The following is a 22,597-nucleotide window of genomic DNA, read 5'->3' on the forward strand; positions in this document are numbered from 1 at the left end:
TTTTTTATTCATCACTTTGCTGCAGGAAGCAAATTTTTAACTATAATTGGTGATTAGATTAGAAGAATTTATTGTGCCAGCCTCAGTTTGATGCCAGGAGATTTGAAGCCAGTTTGTTATCCGCAGATGTCCTTTGACTACGAATTAATCCATGCTTACTGACAGCAAATTAAGGTTCATGTTGCTTACCATGTACCAGAGCGCCTTCGTCCACCAGCACCTGCCATATTCCTACAGCCTGACTTCGGGACTGCAGACCTGGGCTGATGCCAATTAACCAGTCCACAAGTTCTTTTCCTGAACAGCACTGCCTGTGGGCAAAGAGTGACAAGATCATTTTTAAGTAGACATTGTTCAATTACCAGAGTGACTGAAGAGAAACCAGATGAACTGCAAGCAAATATCAAGGATGTATATCTACATATAGTCTGGTATTACCTTAAAAGAGGATTCTTTTATCTGATCATCATTTACCAATGTCTGACATTTCAATATTACCATTATTATTAACATTAGCTTTATAAATTATACCTAAAAGTGTCCATGGACATAAGGATATTTCTGATGGCATATGACCATGATAGAGCTATTTATAATGACATGATGAAAAATTTAAAATTTAGAAGTGCTTTAAGGGGTTTTCCAATCTTGGACTTTGATAAATGTCCAATAGATGTGGGTCCAACCTCTGTGACCGGCACCTATGTCTAGAATGAGGCCTCTGACTGCGGACCATATCTTGCCCGACTGCCGCGGCTCCCCGGGCCTCTGTCTAATGAGGTGGTCGGGAGTTACGGAAACAGCCACGCTCACTGAGCTTTGCTCTTTTCCTATCTCCCGAGTTATGTAAACGGCGTAGCTTGTCGGTCTACGCTCTTTCCGTAACTCCAACGTCGGACTGGAGTATCTTGGACCCACCAGATTAAATTATCCTGAGGGCCCACGCTCCATCTATACAGAGTATGAACATGTCCACTTTTAATTTAAATCATAATCTTTGTTGTTATTATTCACACACAGGACATATCCTCAAAAAAATCGAATAGGTTATTTGTGAATTGACCCATAAGAGATAGAACCTAGTGCCAAGTGGTTAGCTCCAAAGTCACCTCAAAATGGGGTCTTCTGCCAGAACTTTTGGGCCCATTATTGTCTCAAAGTTTGGGCCCTACAGAACAGAGGCTCCTCTAGTTCTCTGGTGGGCCAATCTGACCCTGCATAACTCCCATTTACTTCTATGGGAGTTATGGAAACCGCATAGCTCAGCAAGTTCGACTATTTCCATAACTCCCAAGCACCTTTGTCAAACAGGGGACCGGGAGCTGCGGAATCCGGACAAGGTAAGACGGGTGTCAGGGGGCCCCGTTTTAGAGATAAGTGCGGGTCCCAGAGGTGGGACCCGCATCTATTGAACATTTATGTGGGCTTTTTTTGTATGGAAACCCCATTTCAAATATTTTATTAGGTAATTCTGAGGGCATCCCCCGTTCAGGACCCTCATATATTAGACAGAGTAGAGTGCGGCTACAAAGAGCCTCTCTTTTGCCAAACCTGCACAGATCGCCCATCGATTTCAATTGGAATAGTGTAAGGTCCCACAGATTACGGCTGATCACTGGGATTCCCACCAGGGTGACAATGATTAACAACTCCTTGCACAACCCTTTTAAAACTTATTGTTATTGCTACAATTAACGTTTAACAAGGACTGACTGTACATTTTCCATGTTATTGCTTTGATTTTTGCAATGATTGAAAAGGTTGTAGCAAAAAAGTGATTGCTTATATGATTTTATCAGACATAGATTCTGATCTCAAATGGATATTGTATTGTTTGTCTGATCTTTATATCTATGCCGGCCATAAGTGTAGCCTAATCATTTCGCCAAAATAAAATATAGGCAGTAAAATATGTTAGTGAGAGTGACAGAAGAACTCCATATGATTCAATTTCCTCTACTTATCACAACAAATCAGTAGGTTGTTATCAAAAAATAACTTATGCACAACTTTGCCACTAGGAGGAGCCCTTCACACATGTCAAAAATAATAATAATAATAATAATTATCTTTATATAGCGACAACATATTCCGCAGCACTTTACAATTCAGGGGGTACATTGTACAGAAAATATCAGACATTACATATTGACAAAACTAATTTACAGTTCAAACAAACTGAGTGAGGACCCTGCTCGCAAGAGCTTACAATTTATGAGGAAATAAGGGAGACACAAAATGTAAAAGTGCTTGTTAAGTGCAATGGTCCAGCCATCTTTTATACACATGGGGTAGTACATATAAAGCTGCATGATCCGGTCACCAGCCTGTGTCTGTATGACAGACATGAAGTGCATTAGGATGCAAGGAGTGTGGGGGATACTGCTGAATGAGGGGCTCAAGTTCTCATGACTAATGTAAAAGGGGGCCAGGGAAAGGAGACAGAGTAGGGAATGTTATAGGCCCATCTAAAAAGATGTGTTTTCAGGGCACGTTTAAAACTGTGGATGTTGGGAATTAATCAGAATGTTTTGGGTTGTGCATTCCAGGGGACTGGTGCAGCACGGAAAAATCTTGGAGACGGGAGTGTGAGGTTCGGATTATAGTGGATGTTAATAATAAAGTCGTTGGTAGAACGTAGAGAGCGAGTAGGGTGGTGGACAGAGATGAGGGAGGAGATGTAAGGAGGTGCAGCACTGTGGAGAGCTTTGTGAGTGAGAGTAACAAGTTTGAATTCAATTCGGAAGGGGATGGGCAACCAGTACAATGACTGGCACAGGGTAGAGGCGTTGGTGTAGCGGTTGGTCAGAAAGATGAGCCTGGCTGCTGCATTGAGGATAGATTGGAGAGAGGAGAGTTTAGTGAGTGGAAGACCGATTTAGTAATGAGTTATAGTAGTCAAGACGAGAGTGAATTAGAGCAACAATGAGAGTTTTGGCTGTTTCCTCAGTAAGAAAAGGGCGGATTCTGGAGATTTTTTTGAGGTGAAAGTGACAGAAACGTGTAAGTGATTGAATGACTGAAATAAATGAAAGATCTGAGTCAAAAATAAACTCAAGACAGCGGGCGTGCTGCCTGGGAGTTATGATAGTGCCACACACTGAGATGGAGACATCAGGTTTGTAAATGGTGGGAACACAAGGAGCTCAGTTTTAGAAAATTTGAGATAGAGAGAGGACATAATGTTAGAGAGAGCGGACAGACAATTACTGGTGTTTTGAATTAGAGCAGGGGTGATGTCATCGGAAGAGGTATATAATTGGGTGTCATGAGAGTAGAGATGGTACTGAAAGCCGAATCTGATGATGGTTTGTCTAATAGGGGCTGTGTAGAGAGAAAAGAGAAGCGGACCTAGGACTGCTCCCTGAAGAACCCCGATAGCTAGAGGAAGAGGAGAAGAAGTAGAACCAGCAAATGACACACTGAACGAGCGGTCAGAGGGATAGGAAGAAAACCAAAAGAGCGCAGTGTCTTTAAGGCCAAGAGAGTGGAGCATGTTAAAGGAACAGTGTTACCACAAAAAAAAATGTCATATGTTAAAGATGTTAGTGCTTTATTAAAAACTTTTGGATTAATTTGTGTGTTTGTGTGTTACTTTTTCTTATTTTTACACTTTTTCTTCCCTATGGGGGCTGCCATTTTTTTTTCCATTTCTGTATGTGTCGATTAACGACACATACAGACATGGAATACGGCAACTCCAGTCCCATAGGGACTGCGAACGGGGCCCGTTCCATCCACTTCTGTGTACGCCGTCTGTGTGGGAACGGCGCATGCGCCGCTCCCACACAGTCCAATTTGAAATGCGCGCCGTCCGGCGCCATTTTCCTGTGGACCGGAAGTCGCGGCCGGACAGTAAGATTACTACTTCCGGTCGCGGCTTCCGGACTTGTGCACTTGGACCAGCGGCAGCAGACGGAGCGGACGGTCCGGAGGGAGCCGCGGCGGCAGGAGCAGGTAAGAGATTTCTATGTATGTTCATGTTTGTGTGTGTTTACTACTGTATGTAAACCTACTACACTGTGTGTTAGCACAAAAAATCGCGACACACAGTGTACGAGGTTAGACCGTTCAATCCCCTCGTTTATCCCGGCACTAGCCAGGATAAAGGAGGGGGGGATGCTGAGAGCTCACTAGAGCGAGGGATTTTTACCCAATTTTGCAGCATAAAGCAATGTGGTTGCTTTACCACATGCAATGCTGCAATTTTGGGAATGGCTCCATCTAGTGACCAGCAATGGGAAATATTATAAATTAGAATCCAATTGAATCCAATTTATAATATTTCCTGACTCGTGAAAAAAATAAAATAAATTAGAACAATGTTTAATCACCTATACACTAATTGTTTAACTAAAAAAAAAAAAATCATGTTTTGCTGGCAACACATTCCCTTTAAGTAGGAGTTGGTGGTTTACAGTGTCAAAGGCTGCAGAGAGATCCAGAAAGATCAGTACAGAGTATTTGCCATTAGATTTAGCCGCCAAGAGATTGTGTGAGACTTTAGTTTTTTGTGGAGTGTAGAGTACGGAAACCAGATAGTAAGGGGTCAAGAATGGAGTTAGCAGAGAGATAGCGGATAAGGCGAGAATAGACCAAGCGTTCCAGGAGTTTGGAGATGAAGGGGAGTTTAGAGACATGTCGGTAGTTAGCAGCGCTGGATGGGTCAAGAGGTGTTTTTTTTCAGTAATGGGTTTATAATGGCAGGTTTAAAAGAGGAGGGAAAGATACCAGAGGAAAGAGAGAGGTTAAAAATTTTAGTCAGGTGACTAGTGACAGCCGGGGAGAGGGACTGGACAATAATGATCGTCTGCAGGATGCGGGTCAGAATCACATGACCTTAGTCTCATGAAAACATGGTTACAAATAATACCTACATTCTAGGGACAATTGTCATTCCCACCTTTTAATCTCTGGATTTTTTTTCACGTTTTATTATGTAACAGTGAATCACATTTCCTATAATGGGCTGGAATAGGAATTTTGCTCGTCCATGAATGTCAGCGAAGAAAATTTTTACAGATACTCTCATCTCTAATTTTAATATTCAATCAATTTTAAATACTGAAGTGTTGAAGTTATTTCTTCATAAATGAATACAACCACGTTTTTTACTCATGATGATAATACAATAGTGCAAGACAATATTTAATCTGGAATGTCAGGGTATAAGGACTGTACCTGTGATGCCGAAAATGGTGTTTTCTGTCACGCATCAGTGCTGGTGACATAGTAAGCAGATAGGAACAGAGAACTTTAGCTGCTCTCCAAACTTTGTGTGACACCACCTAGAGGAACACAAGGGAATATTGTCTTCAGGACAAGTCTGGCCACATTGCGAAGATTGATGAAAATCTGTATTTATTAATAAAATTGGTATACAGCATGATACACATATTCATATTTTCATTGAAAGCAAACAACCTTTTTACAACCAGAGGACTGATACTAATACTCTATGTAACAAAGTATCATGAGGAAATGATGATGCTTCTTATATTCTTCTTAGGCTGCATGCAAACGACTGTTTGTATTTTGCGGTCTGTAAACAACAGATCTGCAAAACACGGACAGTACACGGATGTGCTGTCCGTGGTTTTCATGTTACTATACACTTTAATGGGTGAGACTGAGCCACAAACACGGACAGAAATAGGACCTGCTCTGAGTTTTGCTGCCTGGTCCCACGGTCCCCACATGGAACCGCGAAAAACACGGTTGTGTGCATGGGGGCATAGAAATTAATAGGTCAGTGTGCTATCCGTTAAAAACACATATAGCACACTGACAAAAACAACGATCGTGTGCATGTAGACTTACACTGGCCGTCACCATGTTGTAAGTAAGTGCTAAGTATCATTGTGTATTGGTCAGAAACTACATTACATACTTTCAAGTAATTGGCGGTGTAGAACTTAAGAAGTAGCTAAACTTCAGTCCAGAAGATGCCCAGAACATGCCTTTAAAACACATGGAAGCTTAAAATCCTGTGGAATTCTGGGTATTTGAGGTATATGCATAGTTGCTATCAGTTGAAATATTAGATGGGCAGCCCCAATAATTATAATTGGCAACATAAGTAACGTTTCTGTAAAAACGAGCGGATTGACAATATAAAAATGTATTAAAAAAAATACAATCCTTTTATTACACATATGGCCTCGTCATCAATTTATAAAATTAGATTATAGAAATGTATTCTAGTTTTGCTTCTGTCCCTTGATTGACTGTATGTGATACTGTAGAAGAAATTAAGATGGAACGATACCACACACGTATGTTCAGTCTGATACTGACTAGGTGCATGTAAGCTGGTGAATGTGCAATAAATCAGACCTGACTGTGATAATACATATCATTATCCTTTATGTGAATAGTGTCAATATATTCTGCATAGTGTGCAGCAAATTTCCTATTACCAGTGGCATGCTGCCCAACACATAACATGTTTAGGAAAAAAAATTTGTTCACAAAAATAATAATTGAGAAATGCTCTGATCATAGTAACTTTGGCTCTATGGCACCATCTGTATGTGTATTAGTACATCACACCATGTAGCGTCCATGGCTGCGGGCCGTCGGGTTTACTCACCTCCCGACGCCCGCAGCCATGGATCTGTGAGCGCTGGTCTCCGTCTCCCTCCTAGGAGACGCCAGCACTCACTTCCGCTCCGTTCGGCTGTGTCCCGTATGGTGCGCGCGCACGCTCGCGGCCGACCTTAAAGGGCCAGCGCGCGCAAATTGGAAATCGTCATCATCATCAACTGCCACGATTTCCTGGTCTATAAGAAGGCCCCTGCCATGTCCTGTGTCATCTGCCATTCCCAGAGGAATCTGCCACGTCCTGTGTCATCTGCCACGTCCGGAGGAATCCGCCACGTCCGGAGGAATCCGCCACGTCCTGTGTCATCTGCCACGTCCGGAGGAATCTGCAACGTCTGGCGCAACTTGCGGCTCCTGTGTCATCCGCCACGTTTGGCGCCATCTGCTACACCCATCTCATCTGTGCCAGAGCTTCGGTCACCGTCTGGACTATCCAGGTACCCTTGTGCGGGACATTGTATTTCTGGGGTTTCCTGTGGTTTGGCCAGCTGCCTTCCCGCTACGGCGGTACGGCCTAGTGGGTCCACTAACCCGCTTCGTGACACACCATATAGGTGTAATGGTCAAGTGTCCACATACTTTTGGCCAGACACTTTATGTTCAAATTGCGCTCATGTGGCTAATCTTGTAAGCAATGCTGTAATAAAAAGACAAGTAAAATACCAAAGGAAAACCAAGCCGATTTCTCCAGAAATGTTACCATGTCCTGTTGTCACTTATGGAAAACATGGGGGGGAAGAAAGTGTTCTAAACTGCTGAATAGAATTTTTCAAAAATGTTTTAAGAGAAAATAATAACTCAAGGACTTATAATATATTGAAATATTATAGTAATTTAATATTATGAAATTACGGACCAATTGATTGCCATGTATACTGGTAATTTTGCACTGCCTTCTCTCTATATCATTTTTTTTTTTTTTTTTACATTCAGGACAAGTGGGAAAAAAAACAACACAAAAATAAAATTGTTTAGCTTTTATTTAGAACACAAACGGGAATAAATGGCTAACAAATATAAACAAGTGACATATTTATACTGTAGAACATGGTTAAAAGACGTGTGGTATCTTGACTTTTGGCATAACATGCCAGAACAGCCCAAGTATTCTTTCATGCTATACAAACCCTTACCACGAAGCAGCTATCTCTGCTTTATTCATCCTGGATAGTGATCATCATAGGACACTCCGCAGACATGCTTTTAGTGCTTATAATTTACTGTTCTAAAACACTGGAACAGTTATGGACCTGTTAGATATCGTATTTTGTATCTACAGACCATGGAAAAATCAGTAGACCTGGAATTCTGGATGAGGACCAAGTCATTCATTAAAAAAAGTTGTTCCACCTTAAACCTGATTGATTTTGGAGGATAGAGAAAGGTCGAAGATAAATGCTCATAGAAAGAACAAAAGATGTGAAGGTTATGAGATGACGTTGGTAGTCAGTGGGGCATAAAGACCACAGAGATTTCATCCTCATCGATAGCCATCATTAGTAGGTGAGTTTGTTAACTGGGAAAGATTAAAGGAGTAGATTCAAGTGGAAATTCAGGATACCCCTATATTCTGGGTAATACGGCTCATAGTATATGTGGCAGTTGCTTTTCCTCACTGGTGGTCAAGTTATAATTATTCTTTCCTTGCTGTAATGCACAGTATATTCAGCACTATATGCATTGACGTCCTGTTGACTTTGTGGTGACCTTGTGCTGTGATGTGTAAAGAATGTTTGTGGACAGAGAAGCAGCCCAAGCCTTTACAAGAAGTGGATTTCACTCAGTCTCACATTAGACGACATAGCTTAGCTTCAGTTTCTGATCATTGCTCTGCCGTAATAAAAAAAAGGGTTGAAAAGCAAACACTGAAGACAATAAGAACGGATATAGACTCACATACGAGACCACATCTGGAAATCAGCTAAAACGGGTTGTCCAGGACATCTAAAGCACAGGCTTCAGACAGGGGATGTGATAAAATAACAAAATAAGTATACTCACCTGCTCTATTCCCCTCTATTAATTCCCTTAAAATAGGGAATGTTCTGATTGGTCAGCATCCGAGGCAGGTAAGCTAACTCCCCCCCGTTGGCTAACTACAGTCAATTCGCATTAAGGAAGCCAACACAAGAGTGGGCCATATCTCTGAAATGGGATGGTCCATGAAAAAAAGAAAAACAGAGCTGGAATCCGGGAGACAGCGCTATTCAGCTCAGTACACAGTCAACTTATATGACCTAGTGACAGGTTCTCTTTAATGAAGAGTCTGACAGTAGAGACTACGTAAGATGGAGATATAATCGAAGGGATAGGACAGATAACATAGACAGCAGCATGCGGACTGCAATATGTCGCTAGCCCAAACTGTACAGATTGTGTGTATCAGAAAGATATTGCTCAAAGAACTTCACTTCATTATTCCGGGACACCAAGTGTTATGTGTTTCTTCTGCAACCCTAAGGGTGCTACAATCTGCCTTCACCACATCTCTACACATTCGTACTGTTCGTAAAGTTATGTAACTTGACGGGTTTGAAGTCGGTGAACCAATTCCTTCTCTTCTGAGTATCAATTTCTCTACAATAAGACTTCCTACTTTGTATGTCAGCAGTAGATACCAGTCCATGTTTGTCAACATTTCTGATTCCCCAAGGCCAAGCACAGACCATGTCCAGACAATGCAACTATTTTGATGCTTTTCTCATAATTTGAAAATTCTTGTTTTTGCTTAAGTAATAATGTACATGAATGTTAAACGTACTATTTTATCCATTTTTCACATCTAGATATGTCATGTGTCCAGTCATCCCATCAAAGTGTTGGGCCACAACACAGTATAAACAATACATTTGGGCTATTAGTGGAAAATCTTTATTTGAAATATATTTTGCATGCTATAAAATGTGCAATACCTTTATCACCCACTGGAACCCAATGGGTTATGTCCTGCATGTAACTTGATTTAAAGTAACTGGAATTTTAGCTAATATACCATGATAACTCCACTACCAAGATCACAGGATAAATACCACATCCTGTTGTTTCAGAATGATTCAGCCATAATTTACAAAAATCAATTATATATTTTTAGACTTTACCACTACACCAAAGGAGAAAGAGAATTTCTCCTTTTCATGTTTTATCCTCTTATTTTTTTATTTTTTTCCTGATTGACTATATTGGATCTTTAGCAGATGCTATGCTGCCCCCCTGAATTGACAAGAGGAAGTAAAAGTGAATCCAATTTGTGCGGACATTATGAACATCATGATTCATTTCTTAATATATCTTTATTACAGTCACAGCTCCATTTTTATAAAATAGCACTTAAAATAAACGGTATAGTCATAAAGTTAAATAATACAGTTCTGTCTGCCTCCAACTGCCACTAGAGGGAGCAAAGGAAATCATAGCATACTGTTCTGTTCTTGAGTTCAATGCATAAATAGTATGCACTAAGCTCCTAAACTCCCACTAGTGGTGTCTGCAGATTTTTAGGTTAAAAAAAAACAACTGAATGGTGTCCAAATATTGGCATCTTCTTTAAGTATTTTCCTATATATGTATATATATATATATATATATATATATATATATATATATATATATATATATATATATATATATATATATATATATATATACCATTGTGTTTTTGACATGGAGGTAGTGGAGCATGAGGAGAGATGTTGTGTCCTTGCAGGATGTTTTTCAATTGTTTTGGAATTTGATCATTATAAAAAGTGTAATTCTAAAAGAGTAAAGGAGCCTTGTGTGCGTGGTATTCCTAGGTATCTAGTGCAACTGGGAACCTTCCCAGGAAATTCTATTACTAGGTTGGCACCAATGGCAGGCTAATTTGTCTTTTACTACTTTATTTCTTTGGCATTCCAGATTTAGATAAAAAAGCAGGAGGTCGTCATATCCATTTCATTTAGTCACCCCAAACAGAAAAGAATGATTTAAACAGAACAAGCTTTTGTACAGAAAAGCACTCTGTGTTACCTGTTTCACGGTTTGGCTGTACTCCTCTTGAGATTCAATATCAGGAAGTGGGGTCTGAAAAACACAGAAAATAATCTCTATTATATTAAGAAAAAACAAATAAAGGACTACTGTTTCAAAAAAAAGGGCACAAGAGGACTCAAGAGTAACATTTCAGCTCCCCCGGGATGTTCTTAAGAGTAGAACTGATTAATGTTAACTTGTATTACATACAGTGCCTTGGGAAAGTATTCACCTCACTTGGTGTTTTTACTGTTTTTTTTTGTATTACAAGCTTGAATTAAAATGGATTTTTGAGGGTTTGCACCCATTGATTTACACTACATGCCTACCACTTTGCAAAATATTTTTAAAGGAACAGTGTTACCACAATTTTTTTTTTTAATATGTTAAAGATGTTAGTGCTTTATTAAAAATGTTTGGATTAATTTGTGTGTTTGTGTGTTACTTTTTCTTATTTTTACACTTTATCTTCCCTATGGGGGCTGCCATTTTTTTTTCCATTTCTGTATGTGTCGATTAACGACACATACAGACATGGAATACGGCAGCCACAGTCCCACAGGGACTGCGAATGGGGCCCGTTCCATCCACTTCAATGTACGCCGTCTGTGTGGGAACGGCGCATGCGCCGCTCCCACACAGTCCAATTTGAAATGCGCGCCGTCCGGCGCCATTTTCCTGTGGACCGGAAGTCGCGGCCGGACAGTAAGATTACTACTTCCGGTCGCGGCTTCCGGACTTGTGCACTTGGACCAGCGGCAGCAGACGGAGCGGACGGGCCGGAGGGAGCCGTGGCGGCAGGAGCAGGTAAGAGATTTCTATGCATGTTCGTGTTTGTGTGTGTTTACTACTGTATGTAAACCTACTACACTGTGTGTTAGCTCAAAAAATGGCGACACACAGTGTAGGAGGTTAGACCGTTCAATCCCCTCGTTTATCCCGGCACTAGCCAGGATAAAGGAGGGGGGGATGCTGAGAGCTCACTAGAGCGAGGGCTTTTTACCCAATTTTGCAGCATAAAGCAATGTGGTTGCTTTACCACATGCAATGCTGCAATTTTGGGAATGGCTCCATCTAGTGACCAGCAATGGGAAATATTATAAATTAGAATCCAATTGAATCCAATTTATAATATTTCCTGACTCGTGAAAAAAAAAATTAGAACAATGTTTAATCACCTACACACTAATTGTTTAACAAAAAAAAAAAAAAACATATTTTGCTGGCAACACATTCCCTTTAATGTGAAACAAAAAATAATCAAGACACAAAACAGAGAACTTTAATGTGCATAAGTATTCATCCCCTGAAAGTCAATACTTTGTGGATCCACCTTTTGCTGCAATTACATATGCAAGTGTGTTGGGCTATGTCTCCATTATCTTAGCACATCTAGACGCTGGGATTTTTGCCCATTTTCCCAGGCAAAACTGCTCCAACTCCTACAAGTTAGATGGGTTGTGTTGGTGTACAGCAGTCTTCAAGTCATGCCACAGATTCTCAATTGGATTGAGGTCTGAGCTTTGACTTGACCACTCCAAGACACTTAGAATCCATGTGTGTTGCGTTATGCATCAGTGTGCTTTGCGAGTGGCATGCGTTTTTCACGCACTCGAAAAAGGACTTTTATTCGAAGGAATTGATGCGCAAATAATGCACCACACACGGATGTGCATCCGTGTGCGGCGCGTGGTTTTCACGCACCCATTGACTTCAATGGGTGCGTAGATACGTGAAAACGCACCAATATAGGACATGCAGTGAGTTTCACGCAGCGGACTCTCGCTTCGTGAAAACTCCTGCATGTGTAAACAGCCCCATTGAAATCAATGGGTCCGTGTGCTGTGCGTGATTTCCATGCACTGCACACGGACGAGATTTCATTACAGAAATAACCTTTATATTCTCTTTATTTCCTTTACAATGTCACTGCTTCACCTTTCCCTTTTACCAGCTGTCATCTGAAGATTGACTTCTACCTGAATGACTATGTTTGCACAACAAACATATAAACGCCTTCATAATGCTGGACATCACAAAGCTGTTATTCTACTTTATTAATCCACTTTATTTCAAATAAATGTTGCTTTCAAAAATGCCTCCTGACTACCTCAAAATATTTGTGCCATTTATCCTTGTATTCCTCAACATAATCTCAAGCAATTGAAGGGAAGCTCCAAGCAAAACACACAAACAACAATATTCAGTCAGTTTTACATTTACTATATAGCCACATTGAGGTATGGTAGCCAGGAAAAGATAATAAAAATCTATGCATTAAGAGTTCTAGAACCAGGATATTTCCACTGAGCTGTTTAGGAGAAAACCTTTATTTAAATGATAAAATAAATTCTGTGGCCACCAAGGGAGCTCACTGTATACTGATTTATTATTGGGTTCAATGGAAGCTGCATAAATCCCTCTGAAGTGAGCTCCCCCAAGTGGCAGCTGCAGGTAGCTAGAATGTTATCTCTTAACTGGATTGGTGTGTGAAGTGAACCAGGAAATTTAGAGCTCTGTATCAGAAAACTTGAGTTTCAACCTTTGTATTTTATGTATATTATATAATAATAAGTCTTCACTACTAAACAGCCCTAGCTCTTTTTTGAGATTTTAGATATTCGATATTAATCCATAACACCCTAGACCATCATGTATAATAGATATCAATATTAACCACTTCATTACCGCAGACATCCTAAGATACCAGGTATTAAGTGCTAAACCACTCTTGATTACCAGGAATATTGTAGGAATACTATCACTAGCCGCTAAACCATCCTATGTAAAAATGTGTGAAGTAGTAAATATAGAAAGTTGGCAAAGAGAGAAAAATTCAGCTATTTTTAAGTCTCTGTTATGGACGCCAACCCACTTGGAAGCCTTCCCTTAAATATTCTGCATTTGTCCCTAGATTTCAAACGTAAGTATATAATTTTTTTATTTTTTAACAATCTTTAGAAAGCATCCTTAAATGGCTACTACAGCCCCAGAGATTTATCTCCTAGCCAGTGGATAGGGAATAAATGTTAGAAAGGTGGGGGTCTGACCGCTGGGACGCCCATGAATGTTAGACTGTGGTTTGGAGTAGTTTGAAAGAAGCTCGGCTATTTACATCACTCCCATAGCGTTTGAATCGAGCGGCAGTGCTTATGCTTGACCGTCGCTTTATTTAAACAGATTGCTGTCCTATGGTCAAACCAAGTAAAATCTAACATGTATTACCATCCAGTGGATAGGTGATAACTGGTTGTGGCTGGAATACACCTATAAATGGTAGTTGGTGTTCTATTTTAATTAACAAAAATTCTGCCATTGGTGTGCCCTTGTAATATTGTAATGCAGCAGTGATTAATATCTATGTAATGTACCTGTTGTACCAGATGTTTTGGTTATGTAAGCGATTACCTGCAGCAATCAGGCGTACAGCAGAATAATCGGGAAAGAGCGATACAAATATGTACTCCGGTATTTGAGAAAACACCCTGCATCTGATGTAACTGCCACAGAGTTCTGTCACCTTCATTAGGCTTCTAAGTATAAATATATATGCTAACACATAGCTGTACCTTACCTTAAGGCTCAATGCACATGATGCATATTACGTGCGGTTTTGGCGCGCGTATTTGCGTGCGGAAAATCCGCAGTGTAATACAGTACCAGCAAAGTAAATGAGACTTCAGGAAATCTTATGTACACGCTGCAGTTTTTTTCCTACACGTAAATTGACCTGCGGTGCGTATGTTACAATCTGCACCATGTTAATTTATCTTGTTTTTCCACTTGCAAATTGTATCTGTCTAGTTGTAAGGAAAAACTTACCAAAACCCACAGCATGAAAACAGACCGATTTACGCATCAAAATGTAAAAACCGCACAGAAAAACACATTGAAAAACCCACGATTAGGTGTAGTTTTTACCCACGAATTTCCTGCAAAATACGCAATATGTGCATGCAACCTAAGGTCAATAGGCTGCCAACCAGATGGAATTTTTCACTTTCCTGTTAACAATGTCAATATACCACTTGGGGTCTTTTGCAACTGTAGTCCTCTGCAGTGTTCAGTGTAGCACCATATGTCAGTGACATACGATGGAACAAGTCCAACAAGTCCATACGTCCAACAGAAAAAAACCTTTGTATCCCTCCCAATGAGATTGGATGCATACAGAGGTAGAGTAGAGCCCCCTATGGTTAAATATCCCTTTTACCTTTTTTCCCCTCTTTTTATTTCTTACTAATTAAAAATATATATTGAAACAAAAAAATGGTTTAACCTGTTGATTTTCTGATTGTGTATTTTTTTTCTTTTTTCTTTACATGATTATGGGGGCAGACATCTTGCTTGAGTTGCTGCTCTGATCAGTGTACAGCAGTTCCAGAGATTTGCTTTACAGCAAGCCTCATGGACATAAGAAAATGACTCATTGACTTCTACGGGAGAGTGGGAATGCTCTGTGACGTGCAGAAAGGGGGACTTGAGCTGTCTCCATCACCTATTATAAATATGATGATTCGTGATTATCTGTCCCCAGCTTTATGATAGAGGTGGAGAAATGCCTGGCTGGCTGCGGCTTCCCTCGACAAAATCAGCTGAAGTGATTCTATGAGAAAACCCCAGTAATTTTTCCAATTAGAAAGGGTGGAATGGATCAGCCAGGTTTAAGATTCGCAGCAAATCACATGGATTTTTATTTTAGAGAATCAATAGAAAATATAATTTTTTAAGATTCACTTATCTCACTAGACACAATGGGATACAATCATAAACAAAAATGTCCACCACTCCTTTCCTGTGCTGCTGTGGTCACTTTTTAAGTTGCAATTTTCATGCAATCTCATACAAAAGATTTCAAAATAGTATGTTATTAATGGTCCTTCAAGACAAGCTTGAAGTAGATTTCTAAACATCATTTATTTTTGTAGAAAAATGTTTAGATCATATTTATGCAAAGCGTGCACAAAGCAACATAAAACACTAACATCAACATAGTGCACCCCATAGTGTTGGTATAAAATTGTAATCCAACATGTGCCGGCACAGCTAGACTTCAAAGCAAAACTGGGCTTCCAGGATATTGGGGTTGTCCACTATTAAACAACTGATGACCTATCCACCGGGTCCTGGAGTCGTACCCCACAGATCATGTACTGATAACCTATCCACCGGGTCCTGGAGTCGTACCCCACAGATCATGTACTGATGACCTATCCGGTGGATAGGTCATCAGTTGTCCATTAGTGGACAACACATTTAACCCCACCACATGGCTGACTCTTGTCTATCAGCTCTAATGCTTTGCAGCTGGAAAAAATAGCCGATACTGAAAAAACAGCAGTCAATAAAATTATTTACAAACTGACTTTCCTTTACGAATCAAATCATATCTAGGTATCTTAAAGAGACTCTGTCACCAGATTATAAGTGCCCTATCCCCTACATAATCTGATCGGCGCTGTAATGTAGATAACAACAGTGGTTTTTATTTTGAAAAACTATAATTTTTTAGCAAGTTATGAGCAATTTTAGATTTATGCTAATTCGTTTCTTAATTACCAACTGGGCGTGTTTTTACTTTTGACCAAGTGGGCGTTGTACAGAGGAGTGTATGACGCTGACCAATCAGTGACCAATCAGCATCATACGCTTCTCATTGTTCTCATTGGTGACAGAGCCTCTTTAAGGTACATTTAAAGGGATCCTGTCATCAACATCTTACCTGTTAAACTCACCTGACCCTTCAATGGCCGCAGCTGTCCAGAGTTCATTCCTGTTCTCTTCTTTCCTGAAGCCCTCCTCTGTCAGTAAATATAGTCGTTTAAACTTTTCCCGCCTTTTATGGTAATTATTTTTCCCTCTGGGATGCAGCTTCTTAACCACGCCCATTGCCACCACCTGTCCGGCCCTGATTGGCTAAGGAGCTATCAATCAAAAAGAAGGAGGTGGAGTCCACTCTGAGATGCTGGAGGAATGAAAATCTGACTCTTTTCAGATGAAGATTTTACTCTTTTCTGCTCATTTGCATATGGCGTGGGACCACTGAAAAACGGAATACTAAAGGTACAGAGCTTACTTAGAACATATTTATAGCTTAGATGACAATGATTTTTCACCCACTTTCACCAGGTATTGCTGGCTTTATAGATACTGGTGACAGGATCCCTTTAAAGTTCCCCAATTGCCCTACACTATAGATCACTGACTTCACATAAAATCAAGAACAATTTTATTAATAAAAAGCTTAGTTTATTTATTTATTTGCTTGTTTATTTATAAAAAATTGTTATATAATTGCTGCATACACCATCCAGCTATATACTAAAACCACTGACAGGTGAAGTGAATAACATTGATTATCTTGTGACAATGGCACCTGCAGGGCCGTACCGTCCATGAGGCGAGACGAGCATCTCGCCTCAGGCGGCGCCCTGCTGCCTTTCTGAGGAGGGCGGCGGTGCCACTGAAACCAGTCACCCCCTCCTGCACTAATTGTACCTGCGTCTATAGGACGCAGATACAATTACATGAATAAGCTCTGAATGGCCGGGCAAGTTCCAACCATTCAGCGCCTTAGGCTGGAATCACACAAGCGTGTTCAGTCCATGATATACGGTCCGCAGGTCGGCCGCATTTCCCGGACTGAGCACACTGCAGGGATCTGGGCTCCTAGCATCATCATTATCTATCTCTCCGCGGAACTACTGTCCCGTACTAAAAACATATTTTCAGTACGTGACAGTTTTCCCGCAGCGAGGCAGCGACTTCTAGCGTCATAGATAACTATGACGATAAGAGCCCAGCTCCCTGCAGTGTGCACAGTCCGAGAAATTCGGCCGACCTGCGGACCGTATATCACGGACAGAACACGCTCGTGTGAATCTGGCCTTACAATGACGCTGATTGGCAGGGCAGAATGACTTGCCCCGCCAATCAGCTCCTTTCAACGATGCTAGCGGCACAATTACGTAATCGCGCTGCTTCTGTTGTTGAAAGGTGCTGATTGATGGGGCAAGTCATTCTGCCCTGCGAATCAGCTCCTTTCAGCGACGCTAGCGGCGCAATGACATCATCTCGCCGCTTCCATTGTTGAAAGGCGCTGATTGGCGGGGCAAGTTATTCTGCCCTGACAATCAGCACTTTTTAACGATGCAAGCATCACGCCACTTGCATCGTTCAGCCCCAGTAGACCTGCTCAGAAGACAGCAGGCCTACATTGATGCAGAACGGTGCAGGAACCGGATTAAGGTATGTAAGGTTTTTTTTCCCACTTAAAAGTGTGAGTGGCATTATCTAAAGGGGGGAGCTATATTTGGGGCACAACTACAGAGGAGGCTATATGTGGGACACTATCTACATGGGGGGCTATATGTGGGGCACTATATACAGGGGAGCTATATGTGGACGGACACCCATTCGGAAAAATACGCAAAGGTGTCTGTAGCCCATAGAAATTAATGGATCCGTAATTACTGTCCGTAATTACGCTCTGTAATTATAGATGAAAAATACGGTCGTGTGCATGGGGCTTAACCTCTGAGTTCTTCGGGATGGTAATATGTTACCTATAGGCTTCTTTGGGGCCCAATTTAACCTCCATGTGTCTCCGATTTCATATAAAGGCATATGGAGCTTTTTCTGTTGGATTTCTTATGAATCTGACAGAAAAAAATCATGGCATGCTGCATCTCATGCTGTAGTATGGATGGATGCTTCTAGAAGAGAATATTTCAGCCATACAGGACCATACAGGACCATACAGAGACACATGTGCTGCCATAAAGCTGTAAAGACATAAGGCCTTCAATACTGCTCACAGCTCAGTAGCCACATGCGATTTGTGGGTCTCTTTTGAGTAGCTCCGTATTCTCAACTCCATGAAAAACAAGTGTTTAGTAATCAATGAGACAGTCCCGTATTCCCAGCACTGTCCCTAAATGCCATATATCTACCTTGACAGAAGACATCAATCGTAGATTGTGATTTCCTTATGATTGCTGATCTCTGATTGGAGAGAATGGCATAAAAAAGAGAACGCTACATTCAAGTGGCTACTGATTGGCTTCTCAAATGTAGTTTCCTGTTGCTAGAGTAAAGAACAGTGCAGGACTATGAAGAACATCATTTTGTTGCATTGTAAAGCCAATGGTTTATGGTCACCAATACTGCTAATTTCAATGTGGATTCTGTTACTGTGTAGGCACTACTGTTTGACCTACATTACGACATGAACACATCCGCAAGGTGGCACCTCTGCTGTAAGCACAACATTTTGGAATTTGTCAGGGGCATCGCCAATTTTAAGCACTCAAAAAAAACGGATTAAGATTGGTTTTACGATTACAACCATGGTCAGCAGGGTTAATGGTCAGGCCAGGATGGAATACTTGAAATGCTTTCAAGATTGAGACTTGAGTTTACCGACAGTTAGCCATTATTGTGGTACCAAAAGGCTGTTAGCCAGCCAATTTTGTTCTATTATTTGGAACTTCATGTCAATCTAAGATATAGTAACATCATTTGTAGGGCTGAAAAAGACATATGTTCATCCAGTTCAGCCTATTATTCTGCAGTGCTTATCCAGAGGAAGGCAAACCCCCATGAGGTAAAAGTCAATTTTCCTCACTTTAGGGAACAAATGCTTCCCGACTTTAATTTGACAATCAGAATAAATCCCTGGATCAACAACTCATCTCCAGTAATCTAGTAAACATAAATCTCAGCAAAAATCGGAGGCTTTCCCTTTGATTTCTGACGCAAATGTGCCACAAGCGTGTAGCAGAACCGCACGAGAATAAGGCCCTGTTTTGCCATAATTTTTGCAAAATCGCCGCAAAAAAACTCTATTTGACCACCCGATGACAATATAGCCTAACAGCACTATTCTTTCATGTTTTGTTCCCGTTTTTTATGCAATTTACATAATCATGGCAAAACTGCGCCATTTTTGCACGGTTATTAAAATTGCGGCAAAAAAACGCTAGGGAAACTTAAAAAAATAAGAATTTTAACATACTATACTTTAGATATTCTACAAGTGGGGTCAGGAGGAATGGAAACAGGATGGAGAGGGGGGGACACTCACCAGCCCGCAGGTCCAGTTGGCTGTGTAGAGAAGGACGTGTCTGGTGGGCGGCTCTCTCCACCCGGAGCTTCTGCTTACATGCAGCATCTTCCCCTTCTATAAATCCTCTCAGGGCCTCAGCGTTAGTTACTTAAAAATAAGGAACGGGCCCCATTACATTGCAGGGTCCATTCCTTTCTCCAAGTGACTAACGCTGGGGCCCTTATTTAACTTTTTAAAGCGGCTGAGAAGCGGGCGGGCCCCTTTTTGTTTCATCATTGTGGCAAGCAGAGTCGGACACAGACAGCTGAGGGCCCCTGTGCAAAAACACTATATGGGCCCCTTGCTCTATAATATCTCATCATAAATAACCTTCTTATGTCTCTTTAACAATCCATCAGTAGTTGTTAGTGATAAAATTTATTACCTCAGGTATTTAGATGATATCTAATAGACAGAAGAAGGCGGCTTTAAGATGACAGTGGGTCTTTTTACCTACTGGGCCCCTGTGCAGCTGCACAAGTTGCACCAATGGTATGTCCGACCCTGGTTACTGCCCTGATGGCGGCCCTGGTTACAGTTTTGGGTATAAATACATCATGAAAGAGATCTCTGTATTGAGCTTTGATATATTTATAACTCGTTATCAGTTCATAGAACATCTATGTGAGCCATCTTCAGTCTAATAGGGAGCGCCGGTCAAAGCTGAAGATGCAGGGTGCTCAGCTGAGCGCTTCTACACCTTTGTTTCAGCGACCGTGGAGTCTCAGCACCCAGACCCCACCAATCTAAACTTCTGATATGTCTCTAGGACATATCAAAAGTTTGCTAAAAGTGCAGTCACTCTTAGGCTGGATTCACAGGAGGTCATTACGTCCGTAATTGACAGACGTATTTTGGCCGCAAGTCCCGGACCGAACACAGTGCAGGGAGCCGGGCTCCTAGCATCATAGTTATGTACGACGCTAGGAGTCCCTGCCTCGCTGCCGGACAACTGTCCCGTACTGTAATCATGTTTTCAGTACGAGACAGTTGTCCGGCAGCGGGGCAGGGACTCCTAGCGTCGTACATAAGTATGATGCTAGGAGCCCGGCTCCCTGCACTGTGTTCGGTCCGGGACTTGCGGCCGAAATACGTCCGTCAATTACGGACGTAATGACCTCGTGTGAATCCAGCCTTAGAACACGGGGGTGTATGACATCTGGATCTGGTGATTTGTCTATTTTAATCTTTGTAAGGCTACTTTGAAATTCTTTCTGGGTTAGACAGGTGATATTTAATGGAGTTTACTTTATTTCTCAAGATTTCCATTGATATTTAATTTTCCTCTAATTGGAGAACATTTTAAGGTTAGCTTTATTCTCTTTGGCAATGAGTCTCTGTGCCTCCAGCTTTACTGCTCTTAAGGCTACATTCACACGAGCGTATCGTGAAAAACGCGCGTGAATCTGGTCCGTGTTGGGTTATGCATGAGTGTGCTTTGCGAGTGGCATGTGTTACTCACGCATTCGCAATTGACTTGATGCTCAAATCACGCACCGCACACGGATGTGCAACCGTGTACGGTGCATGGTTTTCACGCACCCTTTGACTTCAGTAAGAGCGTAGGTGTGTGAAAACGCACCAATATAGGACAAGCAGTGAGTTTCATGCAGCGGACCCTCTCTATGTGAAAACTCACGCATGTGTGAACGACCCCATTAAAATCAATGGGTCCGTGTGCTGCGCGTGATTTCCATGCGCAGCACATGGACGTTATACACATTCGTGTGAATGGGCCCTAACAGTTTTGTTTTTTTTCTACATATTTTACATATTTAATAAGTAACACAAAATGCAAAAGTCAATTTACAATAAAAAAAAATGTTGCTGAACATCTGTTGTCATAAAGAGGTATAAAGGCATGTGAAAATGTGCAGAGATACCCATGCCTGCATTACACCACAGCCAAAGCCACCTGGCAGGGAACGGTATACTTACTTGTGGTTAATAATTATATGATTCCATTGTCAATATTATTCTATAACTGTGCAGTGGCGTCATAGGATAATCTCATCTGTGGCATACTGAATGATACATATCTCAAGGCATGTTTGCTTCTTTTCGGCTGGCATGCAATACTGCCAATGTTCATACTGTTTGGTTAGTCTGGAGTCGTTTTATTAGCTGATGTAATTGTGGAGCTAAAGTTCAGTTTAGGACAAGGAGGTGAGATTTGGTGGGTTCAAGAAGCTGGGATTTTATCCTCAAGTATGCAAATGCTAGAGTCAGTGAGCCAAAATCTGTTAATTTACGTGCCAAATTTGATGTAGCGTTTTTGAGGTCAGTTGCATTATTGAAAAAATGCAGCATGCCCAAGATTGGGCTTTTTTGGGGGCATTTTCCCCCATATGCTTCTCTATAGGACTTTAAAAACACAAGAAAAAAGCATGTACAAAATGACCCTAGATTAAAAAAAAATTCACCAAAAACGTATGTAAAAAAAGACATAAAAAAAAGCTTGAAACTCATGGTACTTTGTAAATGCATTGAAAAAAAACACTGAAACAAAAGTCTGTGTGAACGAAGTGTCAGATATATAAAAAAAAAAACCTCAACGGTTACCAAAATGGTGACATTTTGCTTTTGGTTGTATCAGTACCCACCCCAAAAACATTCTGATAGGCCAGTTGGTTACCTATTAAATTATCCCCAATGTGTGCTTAGTTATGACATCAAACTAAGTTCGACTTAAAGACAGTGGGGAATATTTACTAATACTGGGGCAATGCCAAGCCTTTTACCTGTTGTGCTGCTAGTAAGGATGTCAGAGTAGGATAAGGTTGAAATAACCGTATTTATTTGCAAGAGACAGGGCTACGCATTTCAACGCCGGACCGGCGTCTTTATCAGGCCAATACACTTAGTGCGATACACACACGT

General features: G+C 41.1%; 1 protein-coding gene across 1 annotated transcript in view; it reads right to left on the reverse strand.

Annotated features, from left to right (window-relative positions):
* The window catches only part of RAPGEF3 (Rap guanine nucleotide exchange factor 3), a 113,377-nt gene that overhangs the window by 44,565 nt on the left and 46,215 nt on the right, over positions 1–22,597 (reverse strand). Inside the window, exons 2-4 of the mRNA XM_075850124.1 lie at positions 10,609–10,662; positions 5,182–5,288; positions 190–311 (exon numbers count right to left, since the gene is read on the reverse strand). Coding sequence (XP_075706239.1) covers positions 190–311; positions 5,182–5,288; positions 10,609–10,662 — 283 coding nt within the window. The remainder of the gene's footprint in view (positions 1–189; positions 312–5,181; positions 5,289–10,608; positions 10,663–22,597) is intronic.

Source organism: Rhinoderma darwinii, chromosome 2, assembly GCF_050947455.1.
Source record: "Rhinoderma darwinii isolate aRhiDar2 chromosome 2, aRhiDar2.hap1, whole genome shotgun sequence".
Classification (NCBI taxonomy): Eukaryota; Metazoa; Chordata; class Amphibia; order Anura; family Rhinodermatidae; genus Rhinoderma; species Rhinoderma darwinii.